Below are 16,277 nucleotides of genomic sequence, written 5' to 3'. Positions count from 1 at the left end.
AATTTTCATGCAGTTGCTACTTTATCTAAGGAATGAGGCAACAGTTGCTTTTTAAGCACATACCTATCTTTTGTGAAGGGATTCACCTTGCAGCCATCTACTAAGAATCTCACAACTTCCATGTGACCTAAAATTTACACCACAGTGGGATCCAAATTAGATAAAACAATAAGCCATGTTTAATAAATAGCAAGCACTCAGCTTAACTAACCTTCAGAAGCAGCAACATGTAATGCTGTACGAGAGTCATAATCCTTCTGCTCCATATCCATTGCAGACAGGGCAAACCTGTAGGGAATGAAAGATAAAGTGATTAAGTCAGAAGCAAAAGGTATGTTGCAGAGAATTCTGGCATGAAATATCAGGTATACAAACCTCCTCAAGGCTGAAACATCCCCACTGTATGCTGCAAATAGCAAATTCACAACTGACTTGTTCTGTAAGAAAAGGGCAAACTGGATTACTTGCATGACATTTGATTGCCTCAGCAAACAAAAGACAAAAATGGATCAAAAATAGTTGGCTCTGTTGACAAACAAGTTTACAGTGCAAATGCTATACTAAGAATGTAATGCTAGTTCCTTGTACTGCAAGCGGCTGCTGCTTCATCACCTGAGGCCACAGGTACGCCACGCCCTTGACCCTCTGCAGTTCGCATACCAGGAGAAGGTGGGAGCGGAGGATGCCATCATCTGTATGCTACACCGATCCCTCTCCCACTTGGACAGAGGCAGTGGTGCTGTAAGAATTATGTTTCTGGACTTCTCTAGCACCTTCAACACCATCCAACCTCTGCTCCTTAGGGACAAGCTGACAGAGATGGGAGTAGATTCATACCTGGTGGCATGGATCGTGGACTATCTTACAAACAGACCTCAGTATGTGCGTCTCGGGAACTGCAGGTCTGACATTGTGGTCAGCAACACAGGAGCGCCGCAGGGGATTGTACTTTCTCCGGTCCTGTTCAGCCTATATACATCGGACTTCCAATACAACTCGGAGTCCCGCCATGTGCAAAAGTTCGCTGACGACACTGCTATCATGGGCTGCATCAGGAGTGGGCAGGAGGAGGAGTATAGGAACCTCATCAAGGACTTTGTTAAATGGTGCGCGTGATCATCAGAGGTGACTGTGTGCAGAAGGTGCAAACCTATAAATACCTGGGAGTGCAGCTGGATGATAAATTGGACTGGACTACCAATACTGATTCTCTGTGCAAGAGAGGACAGAGCCGACTATACTTCCTTAGAAGACTGGCGTCCTTCAACATCTGCAATAACATGCTGCAGATGTTCTATCAGACGGTTGTGGCGAGTGCCCTCTTCTACGCCGTGGTGTGCTGGGGAGGGAGCTCGTGTGCTGGGGAGATGCCTCACGCCTAGACAAACTGGTGAGGAAAGCAGGCTCTATTGTAGGCACGGAGCTGGACAGTTTGACATTCCGTGGCAGAGCGATGGGCGCTCCAAAGGCTCCTATCAATTATGGAGAATCCAATGCATCCACTAAACAGTGTCATCTCCAGACAGAAGAGCAGCTTCAGCGACAGACTGCTGTCACTGTCCTGCTCCACTGACAGTTTGAGGAGATCGTTCCTCCCCCAAACTATGCGACTCTTCAATTCCACCCGGGGGGGGGGGGGGGGGGGGGGGGGGGGGTGGGGGGGGTAAACGTTAACATTATTCAAAGTTATTGTCTGTTATACCTGCATTTTTATTACTCTTTAATTTAATATTTTTTGTATCAGTATGCTGCTGCTGGAGTATGTGAATGTCCCCTTGGGATTAATAAAGTATCTATCTATCTATCTATCTATCTATCTATCTATCTATCTATCTATCTATCTATCTATCTATCTATCTATCTATCTATCTATCTATCTATCTATCTATCTATCTATCTATCTATCTATCTATCTACTGTTATTGACTGATTCTTCTATTGTAAGAACCCTAACAGCCCTATTGTAAGAAATGTTTGCATACTGAGTAAGCACTATATTCAGTATCATTTTAAAATTATATCATCACACATGACAGGAAGGAATATTTGAAAAAGACACAAATGTTTATTGTACAACGAAAGCAAGTTAAGATAAAACAAGGATTTGAGCTTTGGACACAGAAGCAAATTGCAGACACACAGCCTTCCATTTTGTACCAGCAATGCAGCAGAAGCAACATACCCAGACAGTGAGTGGACTATCCTTGTGTTTTAACTATAGAGTTGACTGCTGATGCCATCAATTGACTCTCTTTTTAGTATTATATCTTGTATGAGAGGATTTTTCCAACCAGTGAAATATAATGGGAGAACCTAAGACTTAACTGCTAAAATGTATTTTCAGGGTGCAATTATCCATCACATTATAAACAGAGAATATCTTTTTTTTACACTGACCCGAATATCACCAGGCTCCCTTCGTGGGTCCAGTTTCTTAGCAAAGTGCCTCAGATTGTCATAATTGTGAAAGTTGAACAAAGACACTAGCTCCTAGGAGACAAAATTGAAAAAAAGTAAATACTGAGCTGTAAAGAGTACCAAAAAGTTAAAGCTATCTGATTATTTACATTAAATGAACAGCATAAATAATTTTCCACAAAAGGTGATGACACAGATATATATAATATAATATAGAATATATTATAATATAATATAGAAATTATCAAAATAGTCATATATAAATATAGAAATAGTATAAAAATTTTAAAGAGTATGAGATTCAAATTCCCATTAACACCATCTATTTGTATATCATCATACAGCACATTTTTTGGATAGATTTAAAAGTGGTGTGTAAGTACAATATCTCTTGAAACATTCTTTAATAGATTTAAGAATACTCTTTTAATAACATATGGAACAGCTAATTTACCATTCAAATGAACAATAACAGAGTAAGGTTTGAATCCTATGCTTGGCTATGTCTGTGTCCAAGTCTGCATGTTCTCCCTGAATCTGCATGAGTTTTCCTCTGGACCTCTCCCAACACATGCACAATAGTCTAACTGGCAGCTCCACAGTAGGACTGTGTGAGTATAAATGTGGGTATGGGAATGAATAGACCCTGCAATGGACTGGGGCCTGCTCCGGGCGGTTTTCTGCTGTATCCGAAATTCTGCAGGATTAAGCTCTGGTCCCCACAAACCAGAAATGATTTAAGCGCGTTTGAAAAAATTTTGTTACGCTGTGTTACGCACAAAAACACACAAGGTGAAGTCTGATAATCACTAATCATCAATATTTTATAGAAGTGCCACTATCATTTTATTCTTTAGGCTACCTGTTTATAGTACTTTTTACAAAATCAATTGCCCATTTATATTCACATACAGTAATGTTTCAAGTAATTATTACTGTACAAAGCACCACTATCACGTTAATGTCTTAACGGATTAAAGAAATTCACTTTCATATAAGCACAGTCTTTTCAGATGCTTTGGTTGTTGTTTCTGATATTCTTTGCAGACTGAAGCATGTCTGTGGATTAAGTACTGAAACTGTAGAAATAACATATTTTACTGTTTTCAATTAGCAGAACTCTAAAATGTCTACATATTGAATTAACCCTATATTTTTAACATTAAATGATTATACCATTACACATGACATAATGAAATATTGGAAAAACAGAAGGTTTATTCCATGCCAAGAAAAAATTCAATGTGATTACTATTTTTTTTATTCAAAATCGAGAAGACTTTGTTTCAGCTAAAAACTGAAACAAAAAAGTCTGGAGCCAAAACAAGTAAAATATAAACCAGAAATCTTATTCAGATATAGCTCTTTATATTATTGTTGTGTTCCGATTTCCTGGAAATGTGACATTTGAAGGGGTTGTTGAAGCCGCAGGAAAGAGATGACTCCTGACTAGGACTTCCTGTTACTGTTTCCACTCTCTCCAAATAAACTGGCATGTAGTGAGTCAGCATTAACACTGTTAGCTGTAAACAAATACCTTTTTGCAAACCTTTATCAGGAAGAACATTATCATTTAATTATTGTCTGATTATATAGAACAGTAGCAGTTTTATACACAAAATAATGCAATGAGTTCCTTATTTTATATATGCCATATATTAAAGTTATTATATGGAGTTGGTGCATATACAGAAATGTTACCTGCGCTCAATAAATATTTAATAGTCAAAAACTTGAACATATTTTTACTTTTGAACATTTTTTTCTGTAATGGCCAGTTTAATTAGCTATTTACTGTATACCTACTACCGGACCCCAGCTGGAAATTCTATTCTTGTGCAACTGAGGCAGCAAAGAAGTTAAATCAATACACAGCAAGTTACTCTGATCTGTATATTAAGTAAGCTTTGCACATAAACGTTACCTGCTTTATTAAATATCATTATTTCATCTGAAATACATAATGTAATCTATTATTACAAGATACAACACATTTATTGTCAAATATACAGTAAAAAACACCATGTATTGAAATTCTGTTATATTGCTTGCTCTTCCTCCTTATTATATATTGTTGGTTTTTGTTTTTAATATTATAAGTCTCTGAGAAAGTTTTTCTTGAGCTTTGCCAGGAGAAAAGCAAAAAAACTTTTATCTTAAAATTCTAATAAGAGCTACTACTACAGGCTTAGTATAAAATTATTAATTATGTTGGTAATTTGATTTGGTAATCCAGCCACAAGGGATGCACAAACCAGTGTGTTTCTTCATGTCAGGAAGGGCATCCGGTGTAAAATTTTGCCTGATCAATATATGGACAACAATACAAATTTTCATACCGGATCGGTTGAGGTCCATGTTAAAAATGGCCTGCCACCAGTACTGTTAGCCAACAGGGTGAGGGTGGAAATTGGGCTACTGTTGGCTGAAGGAGAAGAAGAGGGGGGGGGGACGTGTCCGGAGGAAGAAGAGGAGGAAGGTAAAGAGAGTGGAACTGACGGTAGAAACTTTGAATGTTGGCTGTATGACTGGTAAGGGGAGAGAGTTAGCCGATATGCTGGAGAGAAGGAAGCTTGATATATTGTGCATGCAAGAGACTAAATGGAAGGGGAGTAAGGCTAGGTGGATTCAAATTGTTTTATCATGCGGTGGATAGGAGGAGAAATGGGGTAGGGGTTATTCTAAACAAACAGTATGTCAAGAGTGTTTTGGAGGTGAAAAGAGTGTCAGACAGAGTAATGATTATGAAGCTGGAAATTACAGGTGTAATGATGAATGTTGTTAGTGCATATTCCCAGCATGTTGGGTGTGCGATGGATGAGAAAGAATATTTCTGGAGTGAGTTGGATGAAGTGATGGACAGAGTAACCAACGGACAGAAAGTGGTGATTGGAGTGGATTTCAATGGACATGTTGGTGAAGGGAACAGAGGAGACAAGGAGGTAATGGGTAGGTATGGTGTCAAGGAGTGTAATGAAGAAGGTCAGATGATAGTGAATACGTATTTTAAGAAGAGGGAGGAAAACGGTGACGTACAAGAGTGGTGGAAGATGCACACAGGTAGACCATATCCTGTGCAGATAAGTCAATCTGAAGGAAATTCAAGACTGCAAAATGATGGCAGGGGAAAGTGTAGTTAGGCAACATAGGATGGTAGTCTGTAGGATGACATTGGAGATCAAGAAGGGGAGGAGGGAGAAGGCAGAGCTAATGGTCAACTGATGGAAGTTGAAAAAGGAAGACTGCAAGGTTGAGTTTAGGGAAAAGATAAGACAGGCACTGGGTGGCAGTGAAGAGTTACCAGACAACTGGGCAACTACAGCATAAGTAGTATGGGTGACAGCAAGAAGGGTGCTTTTTGTGACACCTGGACAGAGGAAAGAGAAAACTTGTGGTGGAATGGGGAAGTACAAGAGAGTATACAGAGGAAGAGGATGGCAAAGAAGAAGTGGGATAGTAAGAGAGATGCAGACAGTAGACAAGAGTACAAGGAGATAAGGCGTAAGGTGAAGAGAGGTGGCGAAGGCTAAAGAAAAGGCGTATGATGAGTTGTATGAGAGGCTGGACACTAAGGAGGGAGAAAAGGACCTGTACCGGTTGGCTAGACAGAGGGAATGAGCTGGGAAAGATGTGCAGCAGGTCAGGGTGATAAAGGATAAAGATAGAAACATTCTCACAAGCAAAGAGAGTGTGTTGAGCAGATGGAAGGAATACTTTGAGAGGTTGATGAATGAAGAGAATGAGAGAGAGAGAAGGTTGGATGATGTGGAGATAGTGAATCAGGAAGTGCAACGGATTAGCAAGGAGGAAGTAAGGACAGCTATAAATAAGATGAAGAATAGAAAGGCCGTTGGTCCAGATGACATATCTGTGGAGGCATGGCGGTATTTAGGAGATGGCAGTGGAGTTTTTAACCAGATTGTTTAATGGAATCTTGGAAAGTGAGAGGATGCCTGAAGAGTGGAGAAGAAGTGTACTGGTACCGATTTTTAAGAATAAGGGGGATGTGCAGAGCTGTAGTATCTACAGGGGGATAAAATTGATGAGCCACAGAATGAAGTTATGGGAAAGATTAGTGGAAGCTAGGTTGAAAAGGGAGGTGATGATTAGCGAGGAGCAGTATGGTTTCATGCCAGGAAAGAGCACCACAGATGCGATGTTTGCTCTTAGGGTATTGATGGAGAAGTATAGAAAAGGCGAGAAGGAGATGCATTGTGTCTTTCTAGACCTGGAGAAAGCATATGACAGGGTGACTCAAGAGGAGTTGTGGTATTGTATGAGGAAGTCAGGAGTGACAGAGAAGTACGTAAGAGTTGGAAATGTGACTGAGGTGAGGGCTGCGGTAGGAGTGACGGATGCATTCAATGTGGAGGTGGGATTACATCAAAGATCGTCTCTGAGCCCTTTCTTATTTGCAATGGTGATGGACAGGTTGAAAGGTGAGAATAGACAGGAGTCCCTGTGGACTATGATGATTGCTGATGACATTGTGATCTGTAGCAAGAGTAGGGAGCAGGTTGAGGAGACCCTGGAAAGGTGGAGATGTGCTCTAAAGAGGAGATGAATGAAGGTCAGCAGAAACAAGACATCATACATTTGTGTAAATGAGTGGGAAGTCAGTGGAATGGTGAGGATGCAGAGAGTAGAGTTGGCGAAGTTGGATGAGTTTAAATACTTGAGATCAACAGTACAGAGTAACAGGGATTGCGGAAGAGGGGTGAAAAAGAGTGCAGGCAGGATGGAATGGGTGGAGAAGAGTGTCAGGAATAATTTGTGACAGTTATCAGCAAGAGTGAATGGGAAGGTTTGCAGGACGGTAGTGAGATCAGCTATGTTATATGGGTTGGAGACGGTGGCACTGACCAGAAAACAGGAGACAGAGCTGGAGGTGGCAGAGTTAAAGATGCTAAGATTTGCATTGGGTGTGACGAGGATGGATAGGATTAGAAATGAGTACATTAGAAGGTCAGCTCAGGTTGAATGGTTGAGAGACAAAGTCAAAGAAGCGAGATTGCGTTGGTTTGGACATGTGCAAAGAAGAGATGCTGGGTATATTGCGAAAAGGATGTTAAGGATAGAGCTGCCAGGCAAGAGGAAAAGAGGAAGGCCTAAGAGAAGGTTTATGGATGTGGTGAGGGAGGACATGAAGGTGATGGGTGTAACAGATCAAGATGCAGAGGACAGGAAGATACGGAAAAAGATGATCCGCTGTGGTAACTCCTAATGGAAGCAGCTGAAAAAAGAAGTTGGTAATTAGGTTTGGTGATCAGATGAAGAACTGTAAGAACTACTTTTTCAAAGTGCATTTCCCAACAATGAACCTAAAGCTCAGGCTCTCTGCTGGGTACAGTGGCAGAATTAATGTGTAGTATGCATGTTTTTTTTATACTATAAGTAATTTTCTGCAGATACTGGAGTCCTCTGTGTATTGTAAAGGATTGACAAATGTTAAACGGCCTTTGTTTCCCATTCAGCATTGATGTTGTGATGATGTTGTCGTTTTGCTATGAAGTTGCAGTCGGCTTGACTGTCTAGACTGAAAACATGGTGCTGTGCAGCAATACTCTCTTCAGATAAGTTTATTAAAATTGGGGCAACACAATGACAAAGTGATAACACTACTGCCTTACAATAAGGAGACCTGGATTAATGTCCTGGGTTCTTTTTGCGTGGAGTTTCCATGTTCTTCTCGTGCTTTTGTGAGTTTTTGCATACAGCATTGCTATACTGATCAAAGTGTGTGTGCAACCTTCATGGACTGGCACCCTATCCAGATGTTGTTCCTGCCTTATGCCCAATTAGGCTGGGACCGGCTCCAGCTGCTTCATGATCCTACCCTGGATAAGCAGGTTAAGAAAATGGATGGTTGGATTATCAAAATTAAAAGTATATGGAGTGTTGAAGTAAAACTTTCCAAAACTAATGGAGCTGACCTGCAGTTGAATTCTCTTGAGCATGTCAGCTACCTAAACAACACTACCTGATGGGACAAAAAGACCTAGGATGTGGGCTGTTAATTCTCAAAATATTCTGAGATTAGAAGGGAAATTCTATTCAATGTTTCAGTGTGGATAGCTGTCTACTGGTACTACTGACGTGGGCTATATAGGAGGGGGGCACTGCAAGTGTTTTATATCTGTATAAAATGTTATATGTTACTTATTACATTCAAAGTCAAAAGTGTAAATATGTGCATGGAAGGATGCTCTCATAAAATACAGTCAAAACAGTAAGTAATAAGTCAAATGTTTATATTCTAAACAAGGGTATGCTAAAAGTACACAATCGCTTAATAAGAAAGCCAGTGTCTAAAGGTCTTTCTTGCAATTAATAAAGAAAACTGTGCTTGATCCAAACTACGGCTTATCAACCTACAGAGTATATAGTCCTCCCAATCAATTTGTGTACTCTGAAAGGGTAAAATATTCATTTCACTCATTATCAGCCTTTCTAGGTTGTTACCAAAGTCAGCATCCATCAAACAATATACAAGATTAAATATTTTATACATAATAAAACACACATGCCTGGCAGAAGTGAATGCCTCGTACACTGTTCCCTGCCTTGTCCAAAGGGGGTGACCAACACATAATGCCCATAACATTGGGTACAATCAGCAGCACTGCTCCAGAAACCCCTGACTTTGCAGGAAGGCCCACCTGAAAGATAAATCAGTTAGAAAATGTACACGAGGCACAACATTCAGGTATGTTTGGGGCTTTGTTAACTGCTTTAAATGTTGGAGCATTTTAAATTTTTGTTTAGTTGCTAAATTAGTTATCACATTATGTTTATTAAATATTTTTGTAAAAGTGCATCATATTCAAGTATAACAATGATAATAGAATGCAATTCGTAGAATACATGAAATAGATGTTTTTAATTGCATTTTACAAAATTGAGCTTTAAAATGTGAGCCCAGATAGTTTTGTGATGGTTAAAGCTTTCACAGACAGCAAGTTATAACTGAAGTGAAGCAAAAATTGCATTTTTTGATGTGCTTCTCTTATTTGTTGTTTGTAGAATGTATATGGCTAATGGTAGTTTAGAACACTGTGTGGGGGTAGATAAGTCAATGCAGACTAGTGGCAAGCTAACGAACATCATGGTGCAGGAAACAGAAGTAGCTGAAGAACTTATCCATTTTAACCACATGAATTGAAGATCCAAATGTCTAAATTATGTTCCTTATTCTTTAGAAGAGAAAAAGATAAACTAAGCTAATGTAATTTTATGTTTTGTGCTGTTTGTTGTCTTATGAGTGTATATCCCTTTGCATATGTCTATATAAATTTGCTCCCCAAATATTTATATAGTCATGTGAAAAAGAAAGTACATCCTCTTTCAATTATATGGTTTTACATATCAGTACATAAGAAAAAAATCATCTGGGGCCTCATGCATAACGCCATACGTAGAATTCACACTAAAACTTGGCATACAGACAAAAGCGTAAATGTGCATACACACAAAAAAATCCAGATGCATGAATCTATGCGTACACCAACTTCCATGTTCTTCTGCTACATAAATCCCGGTCAGAGTGAAAAGTAACGCACGTGCACGCGTCTGCTGCCACTCCCCAACTCCTCCCAGAATTATGCCTCTTTGAATATGCAAATCAATATAAATAGCCCTTAAGCTCAGCGCTCTGTGAAAAGACAATGGCAAAAGCATGGGGGAAAATTGTAGAATTTCAGCGAATACCAAGTGGAGGCAAGGAAAAAAACATACTATTTCGTTTAAACAGTGGTATAAACAACAAAAGGAAGTTGATTGAGTGACATAGAGTGTCTGAGAAACTCAAAAGTTCAAGTTCACAAAGTCGCACAGTGCCTGAAATAAAAAAGAAATTGTCAGATGTCAAAGTCGCCGTGAAAAGGCAAGTTATAGCCCACCATCTGAGAGTCATATGGAAGCTTATTAGGGTACAGAGAAAAGACAAAAAATAGGCACACAGTGGCAAAAAAGCTTGAAATGTCCACTTTAATCACATACTTTATTTTATCATTAAAGTACAACATCATAAACTTCATCTTAAAAATGTTTAATTTACTCGTTTCTCAAATACCATCGTAACTAAAGTAGCCTGTTAAATGCTTTGTTTTGTATGTGTTCTTCTATGTGCTCTATGTGTGTGAATCACTACGTGCTTCTTAAACGAGCTTTCTCTTCCTCCGACAGGACACGGAATCCATTACATTCATGATATTACAGCTCTTTGAATAAATTAAATACTGAGATGTATACTTGATATCATTTTCATGATGATAGGGATTAAAGCATGTATTAAACATGGAAATACGGTGGCACAGTGATAGTGACGAGCTAACGCCCCATCCAGAGATTGCTCCTGCCTCCCGCAAGATGCTTGCTGCGCCATGCGCTACCTTCGAAGAAATAATTTATTGCAGCAGTACTGTCTCTTTCAAACGTACTAACCCCCAATTCAAGTACTCAATCGCCACACAATCAGCTCTGTAATAGATGTCAAGCCATCTGTAAGCTTAGAACGCAGATTCTTCAAACTTTTAAGGAACATTGAAATATCTTCATAGTACATGTTTAATTATACTATCCATCTATCCATCCAGTGTCACGCCAGTACCAGCAAGAATACATCGCGAGGCAGAAACAATCCCTGAACGGAGCGCCATCTTGTCGCTACTGCTGTCCACCGTGTCCTCACATGTTTAATTATTAACAATATAGATTATTTAAATGATGTTAACATTTTATCTGTATAATGTAAAAAACATATTTTGCTGCATTTCATCTTAAAAGTGATTTCGTCATCATATGTAAATACGCGCTTTATAAAGTGGCTCAGGGTGTGCAATATTATAACTGTATCGCAAGTTTACAGTGAGGTAATTTTACTTATAGGTACAAACAGTTCTACAAGGAGCACTTGATGGACTGATTGAGTGTGTTTAGAGCTCTTGGGATGAAACTGTTTATAAACTGCAAGGTCCCTACAGGAAAGGCTTTGTCGTATGGGAACAGTTCAATAGACTGTGCGCATGGCTGAGGCAGCGTGTGCTTGATGCTGTATACAGATAATTCTCTTTCCGATCAGCTGCTTGAGAGCTGTGATTCCACACTCAGATACAGTGTGATAAATACTTGAGAGTTACAACGCTAAAGCAGCTATGGTATTTGGAATAGTTTGGCCATTCCGTGGACCATTATATTGTTACAGGTTAATTACAATCAGATGCCTTAAACTAATAAACAATATGCGGTTAATTTCAGTTTATTTGACAAAGCCGCGTCAGGGATGTGGATCTAAAAAAGAAAGGGAAACCACACTGGAACAAAAACACTGCTTTGACGCTGGGTGCTGCCAGTTTCCAAAACTGAGAGGAGAACTTGCGTACGCCAAGGATTTAGATGGCATGAAAATGTGCGTGGCTTTACACCAAGTTTGGGTTTTATACATCGCAATGCAAGTGTGGAAACGGGCTTACGCAACATTTTTGTGTGTATGCACCGTTTAAACGTGGCCCCTGGTCCTTAGCAGGTCTTAATATTAGGTAAATACAACCTCAGACATGACATGTTACACTGTGTCATTATTCATTTAACAAAAACTAAGCCAAAATGCAGTGCGTAAAAAATTAAGTACACCCTTGCTGCTTCTATGGGAATTAAGAGGGTAAGTAGCAACCAGGTGCTGCTAATCAAATGCACTTGATTAACTGATCATCAGCAAGTGTGACCACCTCTATATAAGCAGAACGTTTGGCAGTTTGCTGGTCTGGAGTATTCAGGTGTGTGTTAACACAACGCCAAGGAGGAAAGACACCAGCAATGATCTCAGACAAGCAATTGTTGCTGCCCATCAATCTGGGAAGGGTTATAAAGCCATTTCCAAACAAATTGAAGTCCATCATTCTGCAGTGAGAAAGATTATTCACAAGAGTAAAACATTCAAGACAGTTGCCAATTTTCCTAGGAGTGGACACCCAGGCAAATGAACCCCAAGGTCAGACTGTGCAATGTTCAGAGAAACTGCAAAAAACCTCAAGAGCTACATCTCAGACTTAACATGGTAAATGTTAAAGTTCATGACAGTATAATTAGAAATATACTAAACAAGTATAGCTTTTTTGAAAGGGTTTCCAGAAGAAAGCCTCTTCCCTCTAAGAACAACATGGCATCATGGCTTAGGTTTGCAAAGTTACATATGAAAAAACCACAAGACTTCTGAAACAATGTCCTTTGGATAGACAAGACACAAATTTGACAAAAACCAAACACAGCATACCAGCACAAACACGTCATACCAGCTGTCAAGCACGGTGATGAAGGAGTGATGATTTGGGCTTGTTTTGCAGCCACAAAACCTAGGCAGTCATGGAATTGACCATAAACTCCTCCATCCATCCATCCATTTTCCAACCCGCTGAATCTGAACACAGGGTCACGGGGGTCTGCTGGAGCCAATCCCAGCCAACACAGGACACAAGGCAGGAACCAATCCCGGGCAGGGTGCCAATGCACCGCAGGACACACACAAACACACCCACACACCAAGCACACACTAGGGCCAATTTAGAATCGCCAATCCACCTAACCTGCATGTCTTTGGACTGTGGGAGGAAACCGGAGTGCCTGGAGGAAACCCACGCAGACACGGGGAGAACATGCAAACTCCACGCAAGGAGGACCCAGGAAGCGAACCCGGGTCCCCAGGTTTCCCAACTGCGAGGCAGCAGCGCTACCCACTGCGCCACCGTGCCGCCCACCATGAACTCCTCTGTACACCAAATTATTCTAGAGTCAAATGTGAAGCCATTTGTCCAACAGCTAAAGCTTAGCCGAAATTGGGTCATGGAACAGGACAATGATCCCAAGCACACCAGCAAATCTACAACAGAATAGCTGAAAAAGAAAAGAATCAAGGTGTTACAATGGCCCAGTCCAAAGTCCACACCTGAAATAGATTGAACTGCACAAATACATAAAAGAATGCCTGCAAACCTCAATGAACAGAAGCAAAGTTGTAAAGAAGAGTGGGCCAAAATTCCTCCACAAAGATGTGAGAGACTGATAAATTCATACAGAAAACAATTACTTCAAGTTATTGTTATTGAATCAAAAGGTGTACTTACTTTTTCACAAAAGGCTTCTCCATTTTGGCAGCACTTTTGTGCAATAAATAATGACACGGCGGAATCTGTCATGTGTTGTTTTATACCTGAGGTTTGATTTAAATAATTTTAGAACCTGGTAAGGACCAGCTTTTTTTTACTATGTCCTGATATGCAAAACTATAGAAATGTAAGAGGGTTTACTTTCTTTTTTACATGACTGTATATTTTACTTATCTATATACAGTACATATGTAACAATTCTAGTTTTTGATGCCACTTTTTTATTGCTCTAAATTTATATTGTACAACACTTGGGGAATGCTGTTTGAACTTTGTGCCATAACCATAATGTAGTTCTCACCTTAAATTTACTTTTCACAATTCAAATCCATACTTAACAACAAGCTGTTCTCTATTTAATTTTCTTCGTTTACTTTATCCTCTATGTACATAGTACACTGTCTTCCACTTTTCACTACTGTTGTTTCTATTTAATGTTATCTATGTATGTTTTTATAACTTTGGTGTTTTATGTATGTTGACTTAAACCAAGGGTTTTCAGCCTGTAGTTGTGTCTACCTGTTTTCTGCATTTGAAATTACAAGATAATGAAGGCACAAATGCACAACTGAAATGAAGAAGAAAAAAAACTGTGTGGGACATGTAGCTTTAGTCATTAATATACATTTTTTACTTATTAACTGAAGGAGGATATAGCAATCTGTTTCATGTACAGTATCTATCTAATCATGCTATCCACCATCTGTTCTTGTTGCTAAAGGCAATAACAGAGTTGTGACTCTGCATTATACCATGATTACAAACCTGAAAATGAATGGGTGGCTTATTGATAAGGTTAAACACAGTAGTAAACATGAAACTATTAAAATATGTGAAAAAACATGTGAGATGTGTTTTTTAGGAGGAATCCATAACTAACCCCATACTGTATATCTCATTGAACCATCCAAATGGAGTACAGGACCACACTCAGAAAAGAGAAATAAAGCAATTGAAATATAACAAACAGTACATAAAATATGGATCTTGTGCATGGTAATCAATGATGAACCCCGCCCATAATGTTCACTTGTAAATGTAAACCTGAAACCTTTAAATTAATAAGTCACTAGAACACCACATACAAAGATAACACAGTAGACTTTTTCTGCCATAAACAATAAAAATTAGCTAGCAAAAAAATAGCAATAACAAAACACAGTACGGTGACAGACAAATCTTTGCCTGCTTTATTTGAAGTGGTGCATTTTCCAAATCTAAAAAGGTTCATACAACTGGCTAAACTCTCATTCACCCAGTATTATTGACTATTTGTTGACATACGTACGGAGAGAAGCCAACAACATTAGACACATCCTACTCTAGGAAGACATGATAGGCTGCTGTAATAGTTAGATGGCAAACAACATTAAATTTCAAATGACAGTAAAAATTAATAATAAGGGGAAACATTTAACAATTAGTTGAGACAACAGACACCTTGAAAGCTGTACAACTTCTTGCATTTGTTTGCTACTGCCATGAGAGATCACAATTCTATTGTGCAACTGGGATGTCAAAAAAATTTAACAGGCTTACCTGGAAATAGAAGTCTAGGGCACTGATCATATCTGCTCCACTTGGAAAACACTGAAAAAATACAGGCAAAATAGCAGTACAAATGACAAAGGAAATGGACATTACAGGAAAAAAATGTCCACTCCAAGACATGTAAAGCTTAATGAAACATCAAACCAATAAAGGACTTTCTACTCGAATGTTAATGACAATATCCAAAAAAAGCCCCCTCAGTTACTGGGCTGACCTTTCCCTAAGAGAAATATAGAAAAGACAAAGGGGGGATCTGCAGCAGACCAAAGCCCTGGGCCAAAAACAGAAAGCAGGACTTACCAAAGTTTAGTGTGAGAGCAAATTGTAGAGGTCACCATTACAGGATAAGATTGCATATATTCATGTCTTAGTTTTTTATTGCACTATACACTGGCATTGCTCATCTGAATAACCCTTGTTATGAAAACAATTTGTTGTTGCATTGGCCAAAGAAAAATATGATATAATATTCCTGTTTTCAATAAAAAATACTGTTCATTTAACCTGCAATTATTAGTCTATCTTGACATGTTCATCAAGGTATCAGCATTGTGTCTACCTTCAGAGAAAATGTATGTTTAAGGCACAAGAAAAACAGATTATGGCACAAGAAAAGGTTTTTACCAGCAGTAGCTTATGTATGTTATCTTGCCAAATAAAGCATATTATTATGTGAGGTACAGGAGAAGCACTTGCAAAACCATTATTGTTAGAACTAAATAAATACCATAGCAATAAGGGAATTTTTACAGGAATAATGCCTACAAACAGGCAAAGATTTCAGACATAAGCAATTGTTTCCAGTAATCTGAGAAAAGTAAAAATCTCTTCTGAAGGAACTGTTCAATTTAACATATTTCAGGTGAGAGTAATGCCACAGATGAAAACATACCTTTTTTTCTTTCAGGTAATATCCAATTGCAAAATTTCGATCCCCTGTTTCCTTCTCTGACTGAAATCTGAAATTTACAGTAAATGTCAAACTTTGAAAATATACTGAATCATTGCATAAAAGTCTAATGTACAGATATGGACAAATTTGTTGGTATCCTTACAGTTCATTTAAAAAGTGCTGTATGTCTCCTGAAAACTAATTACATGAAAAGAAGTTGCCCCATATACCCCATGTATACCTGTATGCCTTTAATA

The 16,277-nt window shown here is 38.9% G+C and overlaps 1 protein-coding gene across 2 annotated transcripts in view; it reads right to left on the bottom strand.

Moving 5' to 3' along the window:
- LOC114648837 (glutaminase kidney isoform, mitochondrial-like) overlaps positions 1 to 16,277 on the bottom strand; it is a 67,149-nt gene that overhangs the window by 4,617 nt on the left and 46,255 nt on the right. For both annotated transcript variants that reach the window (XM_028798109.2, XM_051924073.1), the window contains exons 10-16: positions 16,021 to 16,087; positions 15,117 to 15,167; positions 8,946 to 9,077; positions 2,398 to 2,490; positions 376 to 437; positions 212 to 288; positions 64 to 127 (exon numbers count right to left, since the gene is read on the bottom strand). In XM_028798109.2, the coding sequence (XP_028653942.1) occupies positions 64 to 127; positions 212 to 288; positions 376 to 437; positions 2,398 to 2,490; positions 8,946 to 9,077; positions 15,117 to 15,167; positions 16,021 to 16,087 (546 nt within the window). The remainder of the gene's footprint in view (positions 1 to 63; positions 128 to 211; positions 289 to 375; positions 438 to 2,397; positions 2,491 to 8,945; positions 9,078 to 15,116; positions 15,168 to 16,020; positions 16,088 to 16,277) is intronic.

This window comes from Erpetoichthys calabaricus, chromosome 3 (assembly GCF_900747795.2).
Source record: "Erpetoichthys calabaricus chromosome 3, fErpCal1.3, whole genome shotgun sequence".
Classification (NCBI taxonomy): Eukaryota; Metazoa; Chordata; class Cladistia; order Polypteriformes; family Polypteridae; genus Erpetoichthys; species Erpetoichthys calabaricus.
The sequence above is the reverse complement of the archived record's forward strand: the minus strand, read 5'-3'. Positions and strand labels throughout refer to the sequence as shown.